Source organism: Hyperolius riggenbachi, chromosome 2 (genome assembly GCF_040937935.1).
Source record: "Hyperolius riggenbachi isolate aHypRig1 chromosome 2, aHypRig1.pri, whole genome shotgun sequence".
NCBI classification, from domain to species: Eukaryota; Metazoa; Chordata; class Amphibia; order Anura; family Hyperoliidae; genus Hyperolius; species Hyperolius riggenbachi.
Window position 1 is genome coordinate 309188104 of NC_090647.1, and position 26389 is coordinate 309214492.

General features: G+C 44.7%; 1 protein-coding gene across 2 annotated transcripts in view; it reads right to left on the reverse strand.

Moving 5' to 3' along the window:
* Positions 1–17260, reverse strand: part of OSCP1 (organic solute carrier partner 1) — a 39548-nt gene extending 22288 nt beyond the window's left edge. Inside the window, exons 1-2 of one of the 2 annotated variants that reach the window (XM_068269058.1) lie at positions 16306–17260; positions 7799–7828 (exon numbers count right to left, since the gene is read on the reverse strand). In XM_068269058.1, the coding sequence (XP_068125159.1) occupies positions 7799–7828; positions 16306–16417 (142 nt within the window). In that variant the 5' untranslated portion in view covers positions 16418–17260. The remainder of the gene's footprint in view (positions 1–7798; positions 7829–16305) is intronic. The other variant, XM_068269059.1, reaches the window with a different exon arrangement.
* Between the last annotated feature and the right edge of the window lie 9129 nt (positions 17261–26389).

The window sequence follows — 26389 nt, forward strand, 5'->3', positions numbered from 1 at the left end:
AGTCAGCACAAGCTTGACAATTGTTTCGGGGCCTCGGAGGGTCCTCTTCTCAGAAAAGTGCAGGCATACATTCATTGCCACTGCATTGCGATGGCAGTGTACTGGTCTAAATCTATTTACTACTATTGTTATTGGGGTGATGTGGCTTAGCACCCAAGGTTCAGCACCCAACATTTCGGGTAAGGTGTGCCACTCCAGAATTGTTTGTGTATTACTTACCTATAGGTGAGCCCTAAATAACATCAACCCATTGATTGGGTATTCACTGACATTAAGCAAGGTCAACATGAATTTGTAAAAAAAAAATAAAAAAAATACATGACCCAGAAGTAATCCAAAATGTACGTCACCATTAAACCTGTACTAGTAGGTACAGCTGGGTAGGGATGATCAATAATATGCAAATTGTTCTGAAATTATGCAAATGTATGCAGTTTGAAAATGGACCAATCAAGTTAAACCTAGGTTTAAACTGATTGGTCCATTTTAAAGCTGCATACATTTGCATAAATTTAGATCAACTAGGAAAAATTTGCTTATCTGTGATCATCCCTACAGCTGGCACAATGAGATTTCCTGAAAAATGGAGAGTCCCAGTAATTTCTTTAAAGAGAACCCGAGGTGGGTTTGAAGAATATTATCTGCATACAGAGGCTGGATCTGCCTATACAGCCCAGCCTCTGTTGCTATCCCAAACCCCCCTAAGGTCCCCCTGCACTCTGCAATCCCTCCATAAATCACAGCCACGCTGCTGACAAACAGCTTGTCAGAGCTGGCTGTGTTTATCTCTAGTGTCAGTCTGCTGCTCTCCCCGCCTCCTGCAGAACTCCAGTCCCCGCCCGCATCCCTTCCCTCCCTGCTGATTGGAGGGAAGGGACGGGGGCAGGGACCGGAGCTATGCAGGAGGCGGGGGAGCAGCTGAGACTGACACTACAGATGTAAATACAACCTCACCACACGGCTGTGATTGATGAGGGATTGCAGAGTGCAGGGGGACCTTAGTGGGGTTTGGGATAGCAACAGAGGCTGGGCTGTATAGGCAGATCCAGCCTCTGTATGCAGATGACATTCTTAAAACACACCTCGGGTTCTCTTTAATGCTCTAAAAGTGATCATTTACAGGCAAATGATGCCTGAGACAGTCATTTCCATAAGTGGAGCTATGCATACTCTAACTAAAGGTTAACTAAAGGTAAAAGGTTAAAGGTAAACTAAATTCCTCACACCATACTGGGAACGATAGAAGGAATTGAACAATCAGTACACCAAGAAGAAAAGTTAACCTAGAGCACACTCTATAACCCTATGAAAGAAATTGAGTGTTGGGAGAGTTGAACAGAAATTGGCTAATGTGGCTAATTAATTACATTCTTTAAGTGTCAAGATTCCCTGCTGAAATCATTCTTAGAATATGCATGTCCTTCCCCATTTGACAAATGCTGTCTCTGATGTACTTCTGCAAAGCAATAAAGATGCCAAATGTAAAATAAAGGAACCTCCTCTGATTATATTCTGCAGACATTAGTCATAACTTTGGTTAATCTTATCAGGTACCCTCTAAACCTTATTTGACTTGGATATCTAGACATTGTAGACACCATCTCCGTACCTCATTTCTCTTCGGGGAAATCTGGGTGCAATTTTTAATACCCAAGTTTTTTGTTGACTTCTCGATAGAACCTTTTGTAACACTGACCTCGACTATTGCTATCCCTGTTTTTGTAACCATGGCTAAACTGTTGTATAACTAACCCATTTCCGTGTTTTCTTGAATTGTTATAATTGACAACTCTTGTTATCTAACTCTTAAACTGTTATTTTATGTTCTAAAAAAACAAAGATATTTGAAATAAGATAACAAGGAACCAAACAATGTGAATGCATACATTGTATGTTCTTTCTCCCAAAATCACAATGTTTTTTCTTTTCTCCACTTTCCCATTTATGTCCCAGAAACACTTCCAGTAGCTCTGTTAAAAAGAGTGAGAGATATACAGTTGTGGAGGAATCCAACTTACTGCTCATTGAAACATGCTTTTCTTTTATTAGTATCAAATATCTCCAAATGTGCAATCAGTCATTTGGCCTATTTAAATGAAGAAAAGTAATCGCTTCATTATTTAGTAGCTTTACATGTCCCACACTGAACATGGACCAGAGAAAGCTAAGGAGAGAGTGGTCTGAGAAGATCAGGAAATTGTAGACAAGTATGTTACTGGCAATGGCAATTAGATCATTCCAAATAGATTGACTTTCTGTGACAACAGTTCTTGTCCATAGGACTGTAGCCAACCCCTTCCATAGGCTTTCAAAGAAAAAGGACACAAAATGTACTGTGGAATATGGGCAAGATTTTGTTAGGTTTTGGGGTTGCCCTGCTGTGTCTGGCAACTGGTGCTTTGTGACTGTGCATGGAACAAATGAAACTAAGTATATTGAGACATTGTGGAGTGAAACATACTGTCCACTGACAGAAAGTTCTGTCTCAAACTTATTTGAAGTAGCCTTGCAATACCCCTGGTTTGAAACAGATCAAAAGTACAGGTTGGCCTGTACTGCTCCGGCCCACGTGGCGGTGATTGACAGCGCCACTCGCGCAGGCGCAGTACAGGCCGACCTGGAGGACGCCCTGACATCGCCAGGGACCATGACTGAGCTGCGGCGAACGGCTGAAGGGAGAGCTGCGGCGAGGGACATGCTGGGAGCTTGGGGCTGGAGGAAGCCCCCGGTAAGTAGCACTTATTTTCTTTTATTTGCCTGATAACTCCTTTAAAGGGCCCATTCACACTAGAAGCGCTTTTCTGAGTGTTTTGCGATTGATTAGCGTTTTTTAAAATCGCTCCCATTCACTTTCCGTAGAGTCGCGGTAAAAATCGTGGAAAAATCACAGTGATTTTTAATGAATGCAATTTTTAAAAACCGCGAATCAATCGCAAAATGCTCTGAAAAGCGCTTCTAGTGTGAATGGGCCCTCAGTGATCTATGCAACCTCTAAAATATAAGAAGATAGCAGATGATAGCTTAGCATCTTCTGCTAAATTATGTGTTCTTAACATTGATTTCAACAAAGGTTTACTGTTAATAAATCTTAGGCCTGTTCCATAAGCTTTATTAGTATTATTGATTTATAAAAGCATCAACATATTCTGTGGTGCTGTACAGAGTAAGAACAAAACATGAGGTACAGAGAAATACAGACAATGGTATATGGAAAATATAGGCACTGGTACATAGTACAGTATTGGTAGACATAGGCCTCAATTCACTAAGCTTATCTCCTGTTTTTAATAACATTTCTAGAGTGATCACCATGGTGATGAGGCATGTCGTATTCAGCAAACATTTTACCTCAGGCAAACCTAAAGTTTTTTTCTTCTGTCTTTAAGTTAAAGGGACTCCGAGCAGTGCAGAAACTATGGGAAGATGCATATAATTTTAAAGCTCTCTTTCTCCTCTTTCCAATGATATATAAACCTACGCCTTTTAGTTTTCGCTATTTTCACGATTGAAATTGCCGCTGCCGCGATTTCGATCGCGAAAATAGAGAAAACTAAAAGGCTTAGGGCGACGATTTAGGGGCCGCCAGAAAGAGAAAGAGAGCTTTAAAATGATATCCATCTTTCCATAGTTACATTGTATTACACAGGGCGACTTTTTCTGCTGAATGGAGCTGCTGACTTTGAGAAAAAGTCGCCCTGTGTAATACAATGTAACTATGGAAAGATGGATATCATTTTAAAGCTCTCTTTCTCCTCTTTCTGACGACCCCTAAATCGTCGCCCTACGCCTTTAAGTTTTCTCTATTTTCGCGATCGAAATCGTGGCCGCTGCAATTTCAATCGTGAAAATAGCCAAAACTAAAAGGCGTAGGGTGGCAGTTTATACATCATTGGAAAGAGGAGAAAGAGAGCTTTAAAATTATATGCATATTTCCATAGTTTCTGCACTGCTTGGGGTCCTTTTAACTCTTCAATCCTTAAAATAACTCCAGAATTCTAAAGTTAAAGACAGGCTGTTAATTAACTGCATGTGAAAAGAACTACAGAGGAGGTAACTTAAGGAATGAAGAGATAAGATAACTTTCACTGTGTGGTGGCAAGTTATCTCTTGCCTTATCTCCAGCTTGATCTTAAGGCTAGTACACACTAGCAATTTTGATTGACCAATGATTGCTCAATTTTACCACCTCCATGTAGTATGACCATTTACCTATATAATCTGCATAGAATTGAAAATCTGTTTGGCCTTCATACTACATGGAGGTGGTAAAATTGAGCAATCATTGGTCAATCAAAATTGCTAGTGTGTACTAGCCTTTAGTGAATTGAGGCCATAGTAACAGTAATTGCAGTGACAAGTGTAACATGATGAATAAAATGTATAGAAAATTCCCAGACACAAAGGCCCATATGCAATTAACAGAAAAAGTATAAAAAAAATAGGTTAAAAAAAAAACCCTATTAAAAATTAAGTATTTTCTTGCTTGCTGGTGGTTTAAAAGGCTTTTTATTGACCATTTTGAAAAGATTGCCTAGGAGATATTTTCAATAAAATGCCTTTGAAACCATCAGCAAGCAAGAAAATACTGAAAATAAATTTAATAGTTTTTTTTCACCTAGTTTTGGTATTTTTTCAGTTGCAGGGTGCTGAAAAGTTATGTTAAATAAAAAAAAATTTCTAGGAGAAAACTCAACAAAACGTGATTTGCATATGGGCCAAAAAGGTGAGAGAGCCCTGGGCTTAAAAGCTTACAATCTAAAGCTTTATGACCAGAATTTAGTGAAAGGTTTAGGTCGCATTCACAGTGCCACGTTGCAGAGCTGCGTTATAAAGTCTTATAACGCAGCTTAGCGCGCTGTAATGATAATCCTATGGGATTTCAGTGCGACATTATCGCGTTGAAAATGTTGCGTTGTGGTAACTCACTGCTTACAGTGCGTTACCTCTTAACGCAGACATGTTGCGATTTTAACATTGCATTAAACCGCAACGTCCCACTGTGAATATGCCCTCACTGTGCTTTGTTCATTTTTGGTAGAACCAATAAAAATTTGTAAAACTGAAGTTTACATCAACTCTGAATTATCTGCTTTTCATTGACCATTCCTAACTTAGAGTAACCAGAGGAACATCTGCTGCTATGAGGCATCAGAATCAGCTCTAGGGAGGGGACCAGGGTAACATACCACAAGTATACTTCTCTTTTAAAGCAAACATTTTTGAAATTATTTCTTGAAAATGATTATTTTATTACTTTATTGTTACTTGTATACATTTAAGAAAGGATGCGGTTATATTTGATTTGCAAAGCATGCTAGGTTTCTAATAATAAAAAAGCACAATATAAACTATAACATTTCCACAATATTAATTTTCAAATTGAACACCATGGGCCCTATGCACTTAACTTTTTCTCCGGAGTTTTCTCCTAGAAGATATTTTTCATCTTTGATTTAGAATAACTTTTCAGCACAATGGAAAAAAGTAAATTTTTTGTTTGCTGGTGGTTTAAAAAGCATTTTAGTGACAAGTTTGAAAAATGTAACCTAAGAGAAGAGTCAGGAGAAGAATGTAATTGCATATAGGCCCAGGGGCCATATGCAATTCACCTTTTCACCTAAGTTTTCTCCAAGGAGATCATTTTTCGTCTTCTGCTTAAAATTACTTTCAGCACTTTTCAGTTGAAAAAATGTCAAGTTGGTGAAAATGTACTGTGAAAATTATTCGGAGTATTTTCTTGCTTGCTGGTGTCTTGAAAAGTAGATGAAAAACTGTCAAAATTTTAAATATTTCCTTGCTTAAAAATATTAACTAGGAGAAAACTCAGGAGAAACCTAGGAGTTTTCTCCTAGGTGATAATTTTAAACTAGTCAATGAAATACCTTTTAAGCCCTCAGAAAGCAATGAAATACTCAAAATAATTTTGTTAGAACTTTCTCATGTACTTTTTTTTAGTTGAAAAGTGCTGGAAAGTTATTTTACATCGAAGATGAAAAATTATCTCCTAGGTGAAATAGTGAATTGCATATGGCCTCATGTTTCTATCGGCTTTTAAACTTTTGGTACATATGCAATTCGCTTATCTCCTAGGAGATCATTTTTTAATCCTTTGTTTAAAATACATTTTCAGCACTCTGCAATGAAAAAGTACCAAAAAGTAGGTGAACAAGCACTATCAAAATTATTTTGAGTATGTTCTTGCTTGATGGTGGTTTAAAAGGTATTAAAAGGATACATCCGAGCATCTGCCACAGAGAGGATCTGGGGACACCGGAGCTACGGCAAGGGACAGATAGGCTGCCAGGGGCTGCAGGAAGCCCCAGGTAAGTAGATCTTTTTGGTTTTTTTCTCGGATGCATCCTTTAACTGACAAGTTGTGAAAATATAACTTAGGAGAAAAAGTGAATTACATATGGGCCTCAGTGGAGTAACAGTTCCACCTGCAGGTATTGTATTGGTATTACATAACCATTCAGATGTACAGTCAGTAGATTCTGAATTGGTATACTTAAAGCCCAAGTGAAGCAATCATTCAAAAAAATTGTTTATAATCCATTTCGGTTACAGTGCCCAGTAGTCTCTTTTCCGAAATGTGGCATCTGCAGTATAAGTAGGCGCTACGGGGTGATTCAAGGACACCTGAAGTGACAGTTATTTCTTTTTAAACAATTAAATATGGCAGCCTTCATATCCCACTCACTTTAGGGGTTCTTTAAGGTGAAATGGAGGTCTTCCACTGCAGATGAATACAATATATCAGTCAGAATCCAACCCAAACCGCTATTGGCTGCAGAGAATGTGGGGCAGTGTACACACAGTTTACTGTCACCCAAAACAACCACAAACTATTTTGAGTTACAGAGGTTTAATATGTGTAAGGGTCCTTTCCCAGTTACCTTGTTGCGTTGTGATGCAGTATTCTCTCCTGCTGCAGCTTGCTGCAGTGGCCATTACAGTGAATGAAACATGACACACTGCCTGCGGTGCCACACGACGGAAGTGCTCTGAGTAACGCACAAGCTGCAATGCGTTACTGTGTGACTTCCGTGGTAATCCTGGAAGTGCACCGGAAGTCCCATGTAATTTTTTTTCTTCTTCGGTTGCACCACAACTATAACACACAGTGCAACATTGCGATTGTTCCAAATCTGACCGCACCACAACACACCAAGTGTAAAAGGACCCACAAAAATTAACCGTTTATGGAGTAATAATCAGAATTAACCGAGTCCACCTGTTTCTCCTTCACTAGGGAGTTCCTATTGACCATTTGTTATGCTTAGTTATCCTGTCACCAATATCACATGACGACAGAAGCAGACAACTGGGCCAGTGGGAGCAGCCTAGTGAGAGATGAAGACTTCGGCTGGAGTCACACTCCATAAACAGCAGCCAGACGCAGGTTCACTTTAAGTCTGGTAAGAATGGCTTGAACGAGGGTTGTGAAGTATGGCAAATGGCTGTTACTGCACGGGGTCAAAAGCAGATTGACAATTTCCCATTAAAAAAAAAAAAAAAAAAAAGGTGAAACCATGGGAAAATCATGAAATCTTCATTATCAATGAAAAATGACCAGAAATGTTCTATCAATGTAAACACAACTATAATGGTTAAGCTGTTCAATGCAATAATAATAATAATAATAATAATATGTGTCATGCTCATCCAAATGGCGCAAAATATTATCCTACTCAAACTGGCTACTAAGCGTTTCATAAGCACAATAACAGGTGGAAGCAAAATAATCAATGGTAAAAAAATAAATAAAAGTGGAGCCATTTCTACAAGTGCTCCCTACCTCGTTTTCTTTCCTGATCTGTCCAGTCATCTATGCAGGGGTAAGTCAAAAAAAAGAAGATGGCAGATCAAAATATGGAGTTGGAAAATAGCCATTTTTCTACAAAATAGTCAATTAAATACACAATTCACTGGATGACAATCCCATGTAAAGTGCCTTACATGGGTTGAACATCTATACAGCAATTGTTAAGTCCTCCATACAGTATGAAAAACCTTTTTACTACAACACGTAGTCCGACCCCAACTCAGCCCTCGACTCTCCAGGTAATTCATCAAGCCAAATGGGCGGCAATGATTCATAAATGCCCTTTGAGTTACATATGCTCTGTAAGGCCTCTTGCACACTACATGCGATTCCGATTTTCAATTTTTAATCGGTACTGCATGCAGCGTTTTTTCTGTGTTTTTCTTTTGATAGCATCCAGGGAAAATTGGAATTGCTAATCGAATTTTCAGTATGCCGGGAGCCTTAGTTGTATTGAGAACTTCATCCATGCAGTAGCTCTGTTTTTAACACCAGGACGCCCATAAGTGGCTTGGAAACTCCTTAAAATGTAAACACCTTCTGGTAAAGCTGGCTAAGCTACGTACACACCGCAGATCAATATGCGACCACTTCAGGTGCAGCCTGTTCTATTCTATGGAGTGAGGAGGTAAGCGTACAGATGGATGGGAGGTACCCTCCTGCAGGAGCTACAGTAGAACTACCATAGCGGTTTGGCAAGTGGAATCTAACTTGGTGGCTCGTTGAAGGGGAGAAAAACAGCTTCAAAGTATACCAGGGCTCAGCATCAAAGTGCACCAGGGCTCACACTAGATTTTCACCCAAGACAATGTTACCATCTCCCTATAGTATGAAGGCCAGCAGATTGTGAATACTATGATTGTGTAGGTAAGCAATCATATTACATGGAGGTGATAAAATTGGCCAATACAAATTGGATGTGTGTATAAACCCTTATGGTGCATATTTATCATCCAATCGCCCAAACAATCAACCTTTAGATCATTGCTATTAAAATCAGGCCCACAAATGGAGGGGGAAGCCATAACAAATCAGATGAGATCAATCCTAAACACAGATCCATGGAACAGCGCATACATCAAGTATTCACCATCCTCTGGCACTATTAACGCTAGCCGATCCGATCGGTCAGATCATAACGTTAATAAGCACCTTCAATTTCCCCCAAATATCGTCCTTTAAATATGGTAGGTATGAGAACTCCTCAGACGATAGTTAATGGCCTGACTATGTTCTCTGTAAAGAGCTGCAGCACATATCAGAGCTACATAAATACATAGTTATTATACAATTGTAAGACTTTAAACTAGAACTAAGTAGATTGTGAGCTCCTCTGAGGGACAGTAACTTGGTGGGCATGTCAGGGGCTGATATTATGCATGAGCTGTGCTTATAAGACATAGTCCTATATGTCTCATACACCGGCGGTACAGCTCACCGTATGGTGACATTTCTGGTGTAATAGAGCGACAGATTCTGTTACCTGCACTGCTCAATGCAGTGATGAAATTTGTTAGGAGAACTTTTAGTTTTCTAGTCTATAGTTCTGCTTCAAATGTCAAACAAAATGTGAAAACTTATTATTAAAGCTAGGTTTATGGTGACATTGGAATGTTCCTTTGTAAAAAGCACCCGCACTTGCTTTTATTATACAAAAGATAAGGGATATTTGCTTTGCGGATACCTTTTCCTATATGGTTGCTGGCAATTTGGATCATATGTTGGACATTATATCTTTGAGGGACACCAGTGGCAAATTATCTTAACAAGAAATCAGTGTTAAAGATCTTGCAATCTTGCAAAGCCTAATGCTAGGTACACGCCATACAATTTTCTGACAGATTTACCTGCCAGATCGATTATTTCCAACATGTTCGATCTGAGTTTCGATAGATTTTTTGATTTTCCGATCGATTTTCATTCAGTTCTATGAAAATTGATCAAAAACAAATCGAAAAAAAAAGATCAGAAAATAGAAAAATCGATTGAAATACAGATCAGATAAAACTGGCTAAGACTGCAAGGGACATATTAGAGAATCAGACTATTACTAAAAACGCACAGTACACCGTATCACAAATAGTAGAAGAGTTACCAAAATAAGCATGATAAATTGATGCAAAACATGCAGCAGAGCAGTTGTCCACTTCAAAGATTCTCACACACACACACACACACACACACACACACACACACACACACACACACACACACACACACACACACACACACACACACACACACACACACACGAGAACACCTTGCATCTGATTTAAACCATAAGCCATCAGAAAAATGGGGCCCTGGGTTAAAAAGTAGTCATAACCCAGGAAAATCTCAAAAGTCGGGGGCCGTCTTAAAGGGTGGGTGCTGAAACTTCCGAGCCGGACTGGAAAAGCTGCCGAGCGGATCGTTCTGGAACATCCTTATCAGTCCGCCGACAGTGCGTACACACGCACTACAGTCTGCTGAAAACCCGCCCAGCGGGAGGTGCCGACGGACCAGTCGTTGGCTGCTGTCGTGCGTGTGTACGCACCTTAAGTGAGATAAGAGAAGTAGAATGGAGGGAGGAAGGGTCGTAGAGGGTCAGAATTGATTACATGGATCAGTATATAGATATAAGAGGAATAGAGGCATAGTGGATAGCACTATTATTATAGTATAGTATTATAGTGTGGAGTCCTAGGTTTGAACATTGGCCAGGGCCAAATCTGCATGGAGTTTCTCTCTGCCCCCAATTTCATTCAGACACTTCATATTCTCCTACATCCCAAAAACATATTAATAAGCCATCTGGTTTCCCCCAAAACAATCCTTTAGTAAAAATATTAGACTAGAACAATGGTAGGGATTACATTGTGAGCTCCTCTGAGGACAGTCAATGACATGACTATGTGCTATGTAAAGTGCTGCAGAAGGTGTCAGTGCTATATAAATACACTATATTTTGGTAGGACATTAGACTAGGACAGCCCACGGAATTTGGTAAGTCCTTATGTAAACTGCTGGGAGTACCATTATCTAATTTTAAAGTATACTTTTAGTTCACATTTTTCAGGCCTTAGGCAAGGGTAGTTAAAGTTTGTCTTCAGGAAAAAATGTAGTCATTAGAAATGGTACAGGACACTGTGATTGGTTGCAGCTGAAGAACACATCACCAGTAAGGCCTTGTTCACATCGCTTTTGGCTCGCGTGTCTGTCTTTTTAAAAAGTGTTTTCCGGCGATTTTCTGTGCGTTTGCTTATTTTTATGGGTGTTTTTGTAAGCGCTTCCGTCATTTGATCCGAAAAAAAAAAATCTGGAACAAATACAATGTATTTTTTTTTTTTTTTTAAACGCTCATGCAATCGCTTGCCAAAGCGATTTTGGCAGAATTTTGCGTTTTTCCTATACCTTCCATTGAGGCAAATCACCTCAAAAATGGCCCAAGCACCGCTTTTCAAAGCAGGATCACAAACGAACCGCTCTCATATGAACTCTCTCACAGTGAATCATTGCACAAGCGCTTTCAGGGTGATTTTGAAAATCGCCGGCGCTAAAAATTTTACAAAAACGCCTATAATGTGAACAAGACCTAAAAGCTAATTCATGAAACTGTTGCCCAGGGGTCACCATATCTACAGGAGATGGGATAGAGCTTGATCCTTCAAGTAGCACTGCAAGAAATGAACGCTGTACAGAGGCGTTGTTCTGGTATACAATACAAGTGCACTGTTGCTCTAGTGATAGGGGACCACATGGCACATAATGGAATGGCTTCTGGCAGGTAAAGTACTCCATCTTTTACATTTTGAAAAGCTGAATCTTTAAATGACCTATGAATCAGCTAGTTTCCTTTCCCTCTAAAGGTGGCCACACACCATACAATGTTTTAAATATCTGTTCAATTTAAGAATTGCAATCAATTTTTCTGACTGATTGTAACATTTCAAAAATATGACCAATGTACCACACACCTATGTTCAACTTTTTCCTCAATTATGATAAAAATTATTGGAAACTCAGAGAAAATTGCCAAGGTGTGTATATTAACCACTTGAGGACCGTGGGCTTTACCCCCTTAAAGGGACACTTAAGTCAAACAAAAAAAATGAGTTTTACTCACCTAGGGCTTCCAATAGCCCCCTGCAGCTGTCCGATGCCCTCGCCGTCTCCCTCCGATCCTCCTGGCCCCGCCGGCAGCCACTTCCTGTTTCGGTGACAGGAGCTGACAGGCTGGGGACGCGAGTGATTCTTCGCGTTCCTCGCCACAATAGCGCCATCTATGCTGCTATAGCATATATCATATACCATATAGCAGCATAGAGGGTGCTAATGTGTCTGGGAACGCGAAGAATCACTCGCGTCCCCAGCCTGTCAGCTCCTGTCACCGAAACAGGAAGTGGCTGCCGGCGGGGCCAGGAGGATAGGAGGGAGACGCCGAGGGCACTGGACAGCTGCAGGGGGCTATTGGAAGCGCTAGGTGAGTAAAACTCATTTTTTTTGTTTGACTTAAGTGTCCCTTAAGGACCGGCCACTTTTTTTCCCCATTTAGACCACTGCAGCTTTCACGGTTTATTGCTCGCTCATACAACCTACCACCTAAATGAATTTTGGCTCCTTTTCTTGTCACTAATAAAGCTTTCTTTTGGTGCTATTTGATTGCTCCTGCGATTTTTACTTTTTATTATATTCATCAAAAAAGACATGAATTTTGGCAAAAAAATGATTTTTTTAACTTTCTGTGCTGACATTTTTCAAATAAAGTAAAATTTCTGTATACATGCAGCGCGAAAAATGTGGACAAACATGTTTTTGATTAAAAAAAACCCCATTCAGTGTATATTTATTGGTTTGGGTAAAAGTTATAGCGTTTACAAACTATTGTGCAAACAGTGAATTTTCCCATTTTCAAGCATCTATGACTTTTCTGACCACCTGTCATGTTTAATGAGGGGCTAGAATTCCAGGATAGCATCAATACCCCCCAAATGACCCCATTTTGGAAAGAAGACATCCCAAAGTATTCACTGAGAGGCATAGTGAGTTCATAGAAGATATTATTTTTTGTCACAAGTAAGCGGAAAATGACACTTTGTGACAAAAAAAAAAAAAAAAAAAGTTTCCATTTCTTCTAACTTGCGACAAAACAAAAATGAAATCTGCCACGGACTCATCATGCCCCTCTCTGAATACCTTGAAGTGTCTACTTTCCAAAATGGGGGCATTTTTGGGGTGTGTTTACTGTCCTCGCATTTTGGGGGGTGCTAATTTGTAAGCACCCCTGTAAAGCCTAAAGGTGCTCATTGGACTTTGGGCCCCTTAGCGCAGTTAGGCTGCAAAAAAGTGCCACACATGTGGTATTGCCGTACTCGGGAGAAGTAGTATAATGTGTTTTGGGGTGTATTTTTACACATACCGATGCTGGGTGGGAGAAATATTTCTGTAAATGACAATTTTTTAATTTTTTTTTTTTTTTACACACAATTGTCCATTTACAGAGATCTTTCTCCCACTCAGCATGGGTATGTGTAAAAATACACCCCAAAACACATTATACTACTTCTCCCGAGTAAGGCAATACCACATGTGTGGCACTTTTTTGCACCCTAACTGCGCTAAGGGGCCCAAAGTCCAATAAGTACCTTTAGGATTTCACAGGTCATTTTGAGAAATTTCGTTTCAAGACTACTCCTCACGGTTTAGGGCCCCTAAAATGCCAGGGCAGTATAGGAACCCCACAAATGACCCCATTTTAGAAAGAAGACACCCCAAGGTATTCCGTTAGAAGTACGGTGAGTTCATAGAAGATTTTATTTTTTGTCACAAGTTAGTGAGTGATCAGGAGCCCACACGGGGCAAATTAGGGCCTGATCTGATGGGTAGGTGTGCTAGGGTGTGACAGGAGGTGATTGATGGGTGTCGCAAGGTGTGATTAGAGGGGGGAATAGATGCAAGCAATGCACTGGCGAGGTGATCAGGGCTGGGGTCTGAGGGCGTTCTGAGGGTATGGGCGGGTGATTGAGTGCCCTAGGGGCAGATAGGGGTCTAATCTGATGGGTAGCAGTGACAGGGGGTGATTGATGGGTAATTAGTGGGTGTTTAGAGGAGAGAATAGATGTAAACACTGCGCTTGGGTGGTGATCTGATGTCGGATCTGCGGGTGATCTATTGGTGTGGGTGGGTGATCAGATTGCCCGCAAGGGGCAGGTTAGGAGCTGATTGATGGGTGGCAGTGACAGGGGGTGATTGATGGGTGATTGACAGGTGATCAGGGGGGATAGATGCATACAGTACACGGGGGGGGGGGGGTCTGGGGAGAATCTGAGGGGTGGGGGGGGGTGATCAGGTGGGGGCAGGGGGGGTAAAAAAAAAAATAGCGTTGACAGATAGTGACAGGGAGTGATTGATGGGTGATTAGGGGGGTGATTGGGTGCAAACAGGGGTCTGGGGGGTGGGCAGGGGAGAAATTAGTGTGCTTGGGTGCGACATAGGGTGGCTGCAGCCTGCCCTGGTGGTCCCTCGGACATTGGGACCACCAGGGCAGGAGGCAGCCTGTATAATACACTTTGTAAACATTAAAAAGTATATTATACACTTTGTATGCGGCGATCGTCGGGTTAACATCCCGCCGGCGCTTCCGTATGGCCGGCGGGATGTTGCGGCGGGTGAGCGGAGACAGGCGCCGGCGGAGGATGACGTCACGGATGACGCGATCGCTCCGCCCATGCCCCTACAAGGACCGCCGCCATTTGTCAATACGGGAAATCCGATCGGATTTTTCAGTCGAATGAAAAAAAAGCCTTCGATTTTTTAGAGAGAGATACGATCGTTTTTATCGAATTACTGTAAAATAGGATCATTTTATTGTATCGTGTGTGGCCACCTTAAGTCACATCACAGTGGCACAGTGACAATGCAGTAAAATGCATAGAAACGCATGGAGACACTGATGCTGAAGGGATTGAAACATTGTAAACAGTTTTGCAGACTGTGTAACTATCTGGACATAATATGGAAGTACCAAAAGTTTTATTCAAAGCTGGGGCTTCCTACAGCCCCCTCCACACAGATCACTCCCTCGTCGCATTCCTCCACCACCTGCAGCCTACGCAATCTAGCCCAGTAAATCAGCAAGTCGAGGCCAGTCGGCACAGGCTCTGAGCAACCAAGCGCGCTCCCCCCTCTTGCTCCTACGGCTGGGAGCGTTCTGCACCTTTGTAGTGGTACTGCGCCGGGCCGAGCATGCACAGAAAGCCCCTGACTACCGCAGTTACCAGGCCAGTTTGCGGAGGCTGCAGGCAACAGAGGAGCACAGCGAGGGACTAATCAGGGGGCTGGAACAAACCCTAGGTATGTATATAATTTTTATTCCATGGTCTCCGGTGTAAAAATACAGACAACTTGGCGACCATTTGACCATTCGATTCAGACCATTATAATTGAATCGGATGAAAATCCGTGCCTCCAGGTGCATGTGCCGAAATTGGTCACATTAGTCGATCGGACATGCTGCAAGATGTCGGGCCATAATGGTCGTTTGGGTGCGGGGTGGTAACGACGAGCGGTATCGGGACAAGTGACAAAACTCCCGACGTGGTTTATGTATGTATAAATGTCTGTATATGTATCTCTACATTACCAGTCCTGTGTCCCAGTCCTCTCCTGAATCCCCCGCTACACTTCCCATCCACGCTGCCGGCGCATAGCAAGCCGGCGGGTGTGTGACATCAAAAGCGTGCCACACTGGCCAGCATGAACAGGGAAGAGCAGCAGATTTGAAGACGGATGGCCACCAAAGATGGACACAGGGCAAGTAATGTATAAATATACATAAATACATAGGAAAATAGTGACAAGGCGGGCTAAGCCGATTCCCAAATGATTTCATGCTTAATTGATCTGGGATTTGGCCTACAGTGTATGGGCAGCCAACAAATCTCTCTCTAATCAGATTCGATTAGAGAGAGTTTTGTCTGTTGGTTGAATCTGCCCATCATCGCTAGATGTGTAGCCACACATCTAGCGATGATGGGCAGATTCAACCAACAGACAAAACTCTCTCTAATCGAAGCTGCCTTTATCTGTCAGCTTTTCAGAACCGAGAAAATAAATTTTTTTTTTTTACTTGACTGCCAGGACATTTACACAGCATTTCTAGACAGCTCTGCACTTGTAGTTTCTGTGGTTCTAAGGCGTCTGTCTTACATGGTCACTAATGCAGTGTAATGTGACTACTAATAATAATACTATACATGCCTCATAACACACAACACACGCACACACCTTGTCCAGCATTACAATGCACTGTAACATGTTGCAGTGTATTACTTGGCCACTTCTGTTGATGTAAACATGCCCTGTGGGAGCATCATTTCGCTCCCAAAGAAAAACATCAGCACTGTGCAGCAGAAATAAGAACTGCGTCTATATGGTACCACCCTGAAATCAGCCCTGCTGAAAGCGTCCCTTCACCAGCCACAGATTCGGGTCACACTCACCCTTCTTGGCTTTGTCTGGAGGTATATTCTGTGCTCTGAGGCGCTGATCCAGGATATAGAGCATCTCTCCCCCGAGGTTGATGAAGAGCACAGGCAAGGTGCGGAGAGACATGGCCGCAAGTGAGTGATCCCTGCAGGAAGAGCAGTGTCTAACTGTCTATACTCAGGGCTTCCTATCTACATGCACAGACACTCGGAGCACAGCTATACCGGTGCAATGCAGGCCGCAGACGCTGCAATACGGTTACTAGGATACCCGCTCTGCCAATCACGTCCCTCTGATGAAACAGCTCTACTTAAAGGGAAGGAGCTTTTCTACGCCGACAGATAAAAACAGGCGTTGCCTTTTTCTCTCCCTAGTACCTACAGTATACCGGTGTCCCGTCTGAAATAGCTATCCGTCCAAAATAGCTACTTTCAGCACTGCGCGTGCGTGCGCATGCGCACATCCATAAGCTCGTCATAGGAGGGGGGAGGGTCGTCTGAAATAGCTACTTTTCTGCTGCGCTCAGAAAAACTATCAAACCTAGCACATAACTGTTGTTAAAGAACTGGCAACTAGCCGCTGTGCAGGCTTGCCGAGATCTCATCTCCCTTCTTTACTACACAGCTGCGCGACTCGCAGGGCAGCTGATACTCCCTCACTCAGGCTGACGTGCTTCGCTTCCTCCTGAAGGCTGCAATGTATGTCCTCCTCGCAAAGCAGAGCGGTGTATATCTCTGGCATACACCTCGTCTAGTGCTGTTTTTTTTCATTCCTCTTCCTTGCTCTCTCCTCTGCTTTCATCAGAGCTCCTCTGCTATAGTGATGGGTAGTTCGCGAACGAGCCGGCTCTAAGAGCCGGCTCTTTGCTGTGAACGACAAGAGCCGGCTCTCAGTTTTGAAAGAGCCGATGCCTCAGCCGCCCCACACAGCTCTGGTTTGCTGTGTAATAAAGGGCGCTGAGGCATGCTGGGAGATGTAGTCCTCCTCGTGCAGCTTATAGGAGTGTAGGGGCGGAACAGAGAATTAGCAGGAGGGATTGCCCGAGCATAAGAAGCAGTCTGGAGTTGTCATGGAGATGGGGCGGGGCTTTTACTCCGATTCTGAGTGGTGTCTAGTGATATTTAATGAAGAGCCGATTGAGAGCCGTAAGAGCCGGCTCTTTACTGGGAGCCGATTCAGAAGAGCCGATTCTCCAAGAAGAGCCGGAATTCCCATCACTACTCTGCTATAATTCACATTTGTGCAGCTCCTGACTGACTTGTCATGTGACAAACTCGGGAACCACAGTACACTGGGCAGCTCTGATGAAAGTGCAGGAGAGGAGCAATGCACAGCACTGGATGGAATGGATTTATAAACTGCTTTGCTGTCGTGCCTTAAAATACAAGGTGGTGGGGGACAGACATTGCAGGGGGGAGGGGGAGAATGTCAGCCACGGGGAGTGTGTGTGTGTGTGTGTGTGTGTGTGTGTGTGTGTGTGTGGGGGGGGGGGGGGGGGGGGGGGGGGGGGGGGGGGGCTGAAATTACATCAATCTTTGTGAGACGTAATATACTGTACATGGGGAAGGTGAGGGAAGAGGGTCAGTAATGCTGGCTACTTGTTTTTTTCTTTGGGGTGTTGGGGGGAATGATCCTGGCTATACATAGGGGAACAAGAGGACTATTAGATTAGTGTGTGTGGGGGGGGGGGGGGGCGCACACATAAAATGTTGGGAGGGATAGTCATACTAGCCACTTTGCAGGGGGGGGGGGTTAAGGTATACTGGCCAAACTTTTCTGATGGGAAATTGGTAGAACATGATATGAGGGGAAGGGCAGGGGGTAAGGTGCAGAGCAGGTGAAAACGGGGCTGCCATAAGCACCGATATTAAAAGCTGCAATTAACGATATGGACAGTACTTAAAGGGAACCAGAGACGTTGGGGGAAAGGTTTTATACATATCTGGGGCTTCCTCCAGCCCCATAAGCCTGGAACGCTCCCACGCCGCCCTCCTCTACTGCCTGGATCCAACGGTACCGGGTCCCGTCATTTCTGCGAGTCGGCCGGCGGACGCGGCCAATTGTCCGCATCACAGGGGCTCCCTCCATATACCTACGCGTGCGGCTGCATACTGCGCAGCCGCATGCGTAAGGGTATGGAGGGAGCCCCTGTGATGCGGACAATTGGCCGCGTCCGCCGGAAGTAACTGGGCCCGGTACGGGCGATACAGGAAGCGGAGGATTGCGGCGTGGGATCGATCCGTGCATATGGGGCTGGAGGAAGCCCCAGGTATGTATAAAACCTTTTCCTATTTTTCCCTATCCTTCCTCTCTGGATCCCTTTAATAATGTGCTGCCTACATTGCGATTTTTCTGGTGACTGCTGCCTTTCTGGTGACTGCTGCCCACTTTACGTTTATTTTCTGGTGACTGCTGCCTTTCTGGTGACTGCTGCCCACTTTACGATTATTTTCTGGTGACTGCTGCCTTTCTGGTGACTGCTGCCCACTTTACGATTATTTTCTGGTGACTGCTGCCCACTTTACGATTATTTTCTGGTGACTGCTGCCCACTTTACGATTATTTTCTGGTCACTACTGCTCACATTACAATTTTCTGGTGACTGCTGCCCACTTTACGATTATTTTCTGGTGACTGCTGCCCACTTTACGATTATTTTCTGGTCACTACTGCTCACATTACAATTTTCTGGTGACTGCTGCCCACATTGCGATTTTTCTGGTGACTGCTGCCCACATTGCGATTTTCTGGAGACTGCTGCCCACTTTACGATTATTTTATGGTGACATGCTGCCCACGTTACGATTATTTTATGGTGAAATGCTGCCAACGTTACAATTAATTTTATGGTGAAATGCTGCCCACTTTACGATTAATTTCTGGTGCATTACGATTATTTTATGGTGAAACGCGGACCCATTACAATTATTTTATAGTGAAACGCTTTATTTGAAACGATTATTTGGCACCTATAGGGAGGGCCCCATCCACATTTTTGCAGGGGGGCCAAGTGATTTCTAGTTACGCCCCTGCTAGTATATGCCCAAGTGTTATACATACTTGGGGCTTCCTCCAGCCCCATCCACATGAATCGCTCCTACGGCGCCGTCCTCACTCTTCTTCAGCTTTGGTATCGTGTCCCATAACTTCAGCCAGTCACGGCCAGTTGTTGCATGCGCAGTGTGGCTGGGAGCGTTCTTTGCCTGCATAGTACTCCTAGCTGCCGGAGAGGGACGGAGGGATCGCACTGTGCATGCGTTGACTGGCCACTGGCCAGTTGCAAATAATTACAGCTGAGGTAACTGAAAGAAGCTATGCATGCGCAGTTATGCACAGTCCGTACAGGCAATGGTGCAGCTAGTTGCAAAATCTGTTGGGTCGCAAAATCTTTTACCACACCAATGTAGTGGGAGGCATCAGCAGATACTTTAACAGTATTTAAATATCACAGTGGCTGAATCCGGCACTGTTCGGCAAGCAATCAATGTTTTTTCTTTACTTCCTTACATTGGGCTTTGATTGGCAGATAAAGACATCAGGATCTGCATATCACAATGATTTCCTGCAACTGATATACAGTAGAATCTCGGTATAGTAAACTCTGATATAGTAAACCTCTGGCCATAGTAATCTCCAACGCCAGGTCCCGATTATGTGCCTGTATGAATATACAATCAGAGGCATAACAACAACCCAGGGGGCCTCCCTGCGTGTCTCCTCCATGCATCACAGGCACACACACTCTGCTGCCATTTGCTGGCTCCTGATCACGTGACTCACATCATTCATGCGATCCAGAGCTGGCGAATCGCAGCAGAGCAGGGGTGGCTGTGATGCATGGAAGAGACTCCAAGTGCTGGAACTGGTAAATATTACTCCGCCCCAGAGTCGGATCATCCACAAGGCTATTCTAGGCAGCTGCTAGAGCCTTGATAAAGTCTAGGGCAGAGGCGTAGCTAGGGCTTTCAGCGCCCGTGGACAAAGACTATTAATGCGCCCTCTATGGTGAAGGCTGTGCCGTGCCAAAAAAGGGCGTGGCCACATAATAAATGTTAACTACAATCAGAGAAAGAACATGTGTGCATCAACCAAGTGAACCTGACAAATCTGGCTTTGCAAATTTGGCCTATTGGCTAATCACGAGACATTGCTCATGCAAATAAGCATTTGCTTTCGCATGCCTAAATATGCAGGGTCAAAACCAAAAACCGCAAAACAATCGCCCTGTGGGAATTAGTTCATGCTATACAGCACTATCCAGGGGCGCCACAAGGAGGCTTCCCATTGCCCCCATACAACCGGGGGGCCGCGGGGGTCCCAGGCACTCTCACCGCCTGGAACCCACACAGCGGCACCCCGGAGGCGGAGGCTGGGGGGTGCAGGCGATCTCCCCAGCGTGGCCAGCGCCATCTTTCACCGCCTGGAACCCACACAGCGGCACCCCGGAGGCGGAGGCTGGGGGGTGCAGGCGATCTCCCCGGCGCTGGCCACGCTTGGGGGGGCCGCCTGCGCCACCCAGCCTCCCCCCTCCGGGGTGCTGCTGTGGTTCCCAGGCAGTGAGAGCGCCTGGGACCCCGCGGTCCCCCGGTTGTATGGGGGCATTGGGAAGCCTCCCCGAGGCGCTCCTGGATAGTGCTGTATAGCATGAACTAATTCCCGCAGGGCAAACCGCTTTGCGGCATTGGTTCAATGGACCCTGCATTAGTTGGCATGCGAAAGCAAATGCATATTTGCATGAGCATTTGCCTCATGAATAGCCAATCAGGCCAAATTTGCTCAGCCAGTTGTGTCAGGTGTTCACTTGGTGTTTAATGCACACATTTAAATTCTCTGTGCAGCGATTTGTGAATTTCTTTCCCTTGGAGGCGGGTGGCGGATGGCTCATTCCAGGTAGTGTGAGTCCTGGAGTGGGCTGTCAGTGCCTGTCCTCCACCCCCCTTGGAGTGCAGTGTGTGAGCCAGCCCTGAGCTCCAAAGCTCGGTGCGACCCATGCTTCATTCCTTTCCTTTTCAAATGTGTTGCACCCAAGCCATGCTCAGCAGCAGAACGCAATGGACGTCAAGGTAAGTGCCTGTTTTTAAATATTGGGAGGTGTAAGGTGCGGATGGCTCTCCCCGGCGCTGGCCACGCTTGGGGGGGCCGCCTGCGCCACCCAGCCTCCCCCCTCCGGGGTGCTGCTGTGGTTCCCAGGCAGTGAGAGCGCCTGGGACCCCGCGGTCTCCCGGTTGTATGGGGGCATTGGGAAGCCTCCCCGAGGCGCTCCTGGATAGTGCTGTATAGCATGAACTAATTCCCGCAGGGCAAACCGCTTTGCGGCATTGGTTCAATGGACCCTGCATTAGTTGGCATGCGAAAGCAAATGCATATTTGCATGAGCATTTGCCTCATGAATAGCCAATCAGGCCAAATTTGCTCAGCCAGTTGTGTCAGGTGTTCACTTGGTGTTTAATGCACACATTTAAATTCTCTGTGCAGCGACACATAATAAATGTGGGCGTGGTTGTGGGTGAAGCCAAATGTACAGGAAGTTAGCAGGCTCACGCTCACCACCCTCCCTCAGTATGTACCTTCCAGCATGTTCCGTTTTATAGCTGTTGCCCAAGACCCCCCCCCCCCCCAGGCTCACGCTCACCCTCACCCACCCTCCCTCAGTATGTACCTTCCTGACCTGGAATGTTCCATAACTGTTTATAGCCCCCCCCCCCCCCCCCCCAGGCTCACGCTCACCCACCCTCCTCCCTCTGCCAGGCTTCAAGTTCAAATTCTCACACCCACCGTAAAATATGCCGCCTGTATAGACTGTAGACACAGTGAGTGCTGTGCGGTGTGCGCTGCCTTTGGTCCTGGGCTGCCTCACCTGGCTCTGGCTGATTTAAAATCCGGTCCAGCTGCTGCCTCCACCCTGGGCTCCATGCATGGCATGCTGTCTAACCTCAAGCCTCTAGGAAGTAGGGGGCTGGGCTTGGGCTGGCTCGCTGGTGGCGCGCCTCTGTCTCTCCGCCGACTGCCGCTCTGCGCAGCGTTCCACTTCGACGATGACGTGTGACGTCACTGAGTGGGGAGATCCGGCGCTGCTGGCGGTGAGGATCGATAAAATAAATGTATAGATAAAAAAAAAAAGACTACAGCCAGTGGCGTACCTAGAGTATTTGGCACCCGGTGCTGATTTATCCACAGTCACACACACACACCCCCCCCCCATCCTCCCTCGTAATTGGGGCTAACTAAAAACGTCAGGTGACCTTGAGCAGTGCACAAAAATGGGCGCTAGTCTACTTTAGGGGACCCAGCAGGAAACCTCATAGGGAAATCTAGCTAATGTGGTTGGGTGGACGGCATGCTCTTGAAGTTCTAGGTTGTAATAAACTACACCCACCCTGTTCAGCCATTCACAATGCTTTGTGCGGTGAAGGATGCTGTGATTGAAGAATTGTTCCCTATGAGGTTTCCTGCTGGGTCCCCTAAAGTAGACTAGCGCCCAAAAAAGTACTATCTTGTCTAGGGCCCTATTTCATCTTAATCCTTTTCTGTGCTACTCTGCATGTGGGTGGGGCTTAAAGGGAACCAGAGAGGATGAAGTATACATACCTGGGGCTTCCTCCAGCCCCATACGCACGGATCGCTCCCACGCCGCCGTCCTCCGCTGCCTGGAACCGCCGATACCGGGTCCCATCATTACCGCCAGTCGGCCGGCGGACGTGGCCAATTCTCCACATCACAGGGCACTCCCTCCATACAGGTACGCGTGTGGCTGCCTACTGCGCAGCCGCATGCGTACGGGTATGAAGGGAGCCCCTGTGATGCGTACAATTGGCCGCGTCCGCCGGAAGTGACGACGTGGGAGCGATCCAGGCTTCTGGGGCTGGAAGAAGCCCCAGGTATGTATAAACTCTTTTTATATTTTATAAAATCATTCCTCTCTGGTTCCCTTTAAAGACAAATAAGTGTGGAAAGTTTGGGGCTTGTACCTGTGAAACTGTAGGAGGAGTAGCGTATAGAAAATGGGGGGGGGGGGGGGGGCACCAATAATAATATTAACTAGATGGTGTCGTTTCTGAAGAAACCACAGGATGTTGGCTATGTGTCTGATTGGCTGTATGTGGCTCCGCCCACCTTGCCAAATTTTAACCCCAGTCACCCAGTGACCCAGTGTGCCAAGTCTGAGAACTCTGGCTTTAATACAGTGAGAATTACAGCTGTTTACATTTTCTCATTGAAGTCAATAGGGAAAATCTGATTGGTTGATTATGGCTCTGCCCACTTTTGGGGGTCCCCAAAATGTGACAAAATGTTTCAGCTTCACTCCATTAACAAATGACCCAAGTTTGGTGAATGTAACTTCAAATTTTCATTGGCCGCTGATAGCTCCGCCCACTTCAGGGTGACCCCCCCAAAATACATATTTTTATTTGGGGTTACACCTACAATATGTGGTCCGAGTTTGGGGAGTGTAGCTTCAAAACTGTACGAGTGGCAGTGATTTAAAATTTTTACCTGTCAAAGTCAACACGGAAAAAGGGGTCTTCCAGGGTCCGCCGCAGGGTCACGGAGGGTGGGATCGCTTATTAAAGCAATATACTTAGCTACAGGACGAATAAGGGTAGAAAGTTTGGCGCTTGTACCCCTAAAACTGTGGGAGGCGTAGCGTATAGAAAATGGGGAGCGCTAATAATAACAATATTAATAATAATAAGAACGAGCTGAACTAGAAGAACAATACATTGGCTATTTCATATCCAACATAATAATTATTACATAAAATAAATAAGATCTGTAACCTATCACTCAAGGGCAAACAACATTATGCAGCATATACACAGGGTTTGTTTTTTGCCATTGTAGCTAATTCAGAAAGGGGAGCTTTTCCAGACACACTGTGCTGTCTGATTTAGCTACAGGTAGCTAAATCAGACGAAGTAGCTAAATCAGACACCACACCGGTAGTAGAGATGGGAAGTTCGGATCTTTTCAATGATTTGGATGATTCGAATCGGATCATTGAAAAGATCCGGATCTTTGATCCGAATCTCGAATCATTTTACTAGGGAAGCATTCGCGGGTGAAATTACTAGAGAAGCGGAGAAGATTGGCAGAGGGCAGGGAGTGGACAAAGGCAGGAGGTGGATGAAGAGGGGTGAGCAGAGAGCAGAATTTTTTTTGCACACAATACCCACATATTGCAATCGTAGCTAGAAATCTCTGGGCCCCGATGCGGAATCAGGATGTGCCCCCCCCCCATCACCTGAAGCACACGCATATCCAAATCCCTATAGCTGTGCCTGGCATCAATTCAGCTTTCCAGCAGCTTGGGTGCCACGTTCAATTTGCAAACATACGCAGCACCCAGAGGAAATAGGGCAATTAGTAGCAAGATTACAGTCTGAAGGAAAATAATTGTTATGAGCGCAGCATTCACCCGATAATAATTATGTGAGCAGCATTCATCAGAAAATCGTTATGTGCGCAGGATTCACCAGAAAATAATCGTTATGTACGCAGCATTCACCAGAAAATAATCGCAATGTGGGAGCATTCACCAGAAAATAATCGCAATGTGGGAGCATTCACCAGAAAATAATCGCAATATGGGGAGCAGTCACCAGAAAATAATCGTTATGTGGGAGCATTCACCAGAAAATAATCGCAAAGTGGGAGCATTTACCAGAAAATAATCGCTATGTGGGGAGCAGTCACCAGAAAATAATCGTTATGTGGGAGCATTCACCAGAAAATAATCGCAATGTGGGAGCATTCACCAGAAAATAAACGCAATGTGGGAGCATTCACCAGAAAATAAACGCAATGTGGGAGCATTCACCAGAAAATAAACGCAATGTGGGGAGCAGTCACCAGAAAATAATCGTTATGTGGGGAGCATTCACCAGAAAATAAACGCAACGTGGGAGCATTCACCAAAAAATAATCGCAATGTGCGCAGCATTCACCAGGAAATTGTTATGTGCGCAGCATTCACCAGAAAATAATCGCTATGTGGGGAGCATTCACCAGAAAATAAAGGCTATGTGGGAGCATTCACCAGAAAATAAACGCAATGTGGGGGCATTCACCAGAAAAAAAACGCAATGTGGGAGCTTTCACCAGAAAATAAGAACAATGTGAGGGCATTCACCAGAAAATAAACACAATGTGGGGGCATCCACCTGAAAATAAAAGCAATGTGGGGGCATTCACCAGAAAATAAACGCAATGTGAGGGCATTCACCAGAAAATAAACGCAATGTGGGAGCTTTCACCAGAAAATAAATGCAATGTGAGGGCATTCACCAGAAAATAAACGCAATGTGGGAGCTTTCACCAGAAAATAAACGCATTGGGCTCTATTTATAAAACTTTCCCGCAAGTTTTCCACTCAAAACAGCGGACTTTCCCGACCATTTAGCAAAGTGGGCATTCATAAAAGCTGTTCCCGCATGAAAATCTACAATCCCCCAGCAGAGCGAGAAATTTCCGCCTTCTGCAGTGTTTTTCTAGATTTATCTAGAAAAAAGTAACAAAATGGCCATTCATAAAGGTTAGAGGAAGCGGTATGTGGACGGGAAATACCGCTTCCTCTGATTTAGCGAGAAGCCTGCTGATTACATACAAGTGAATGGGACAGACCTCCCAGAGAGAGCAGCGCACGGAGGGACTCTGCCGGCTTAAGTGTTTCCGCATGCCTTCCGACAGCTTACCGCCAGCCTTCAGCGGGAGATCTCCGCACTTGCATCGCAGCTGGCAAGATTTTTATGAATGACCACCCAGAAGTCTAAAATACCGCTGCGGTATTTTACCTCCACGATTTTTTCCGACTCAAATGTTTTATGAATAGAGCCCAATGTGGGAGCATTCACCAGAAAATAAACGCAATGTGGGGGCATTCACCAGAAAATAAACGCAATGTGGGAGCATTCACCAGAAAATAAACGCAATGTGGGGGCATTCACCAGAAAATAAACCCAATGTGGGGGCATTCACCAGAAAATAAACGCAATGTGGGGGCATTCACCAGAAAATAAACGCAATGTGGGGGCATACACCAGAAAATAAACGCAATGTGGGAGCTTTCACCAGAAAATAAACGCAATGTGAGGGCATTCA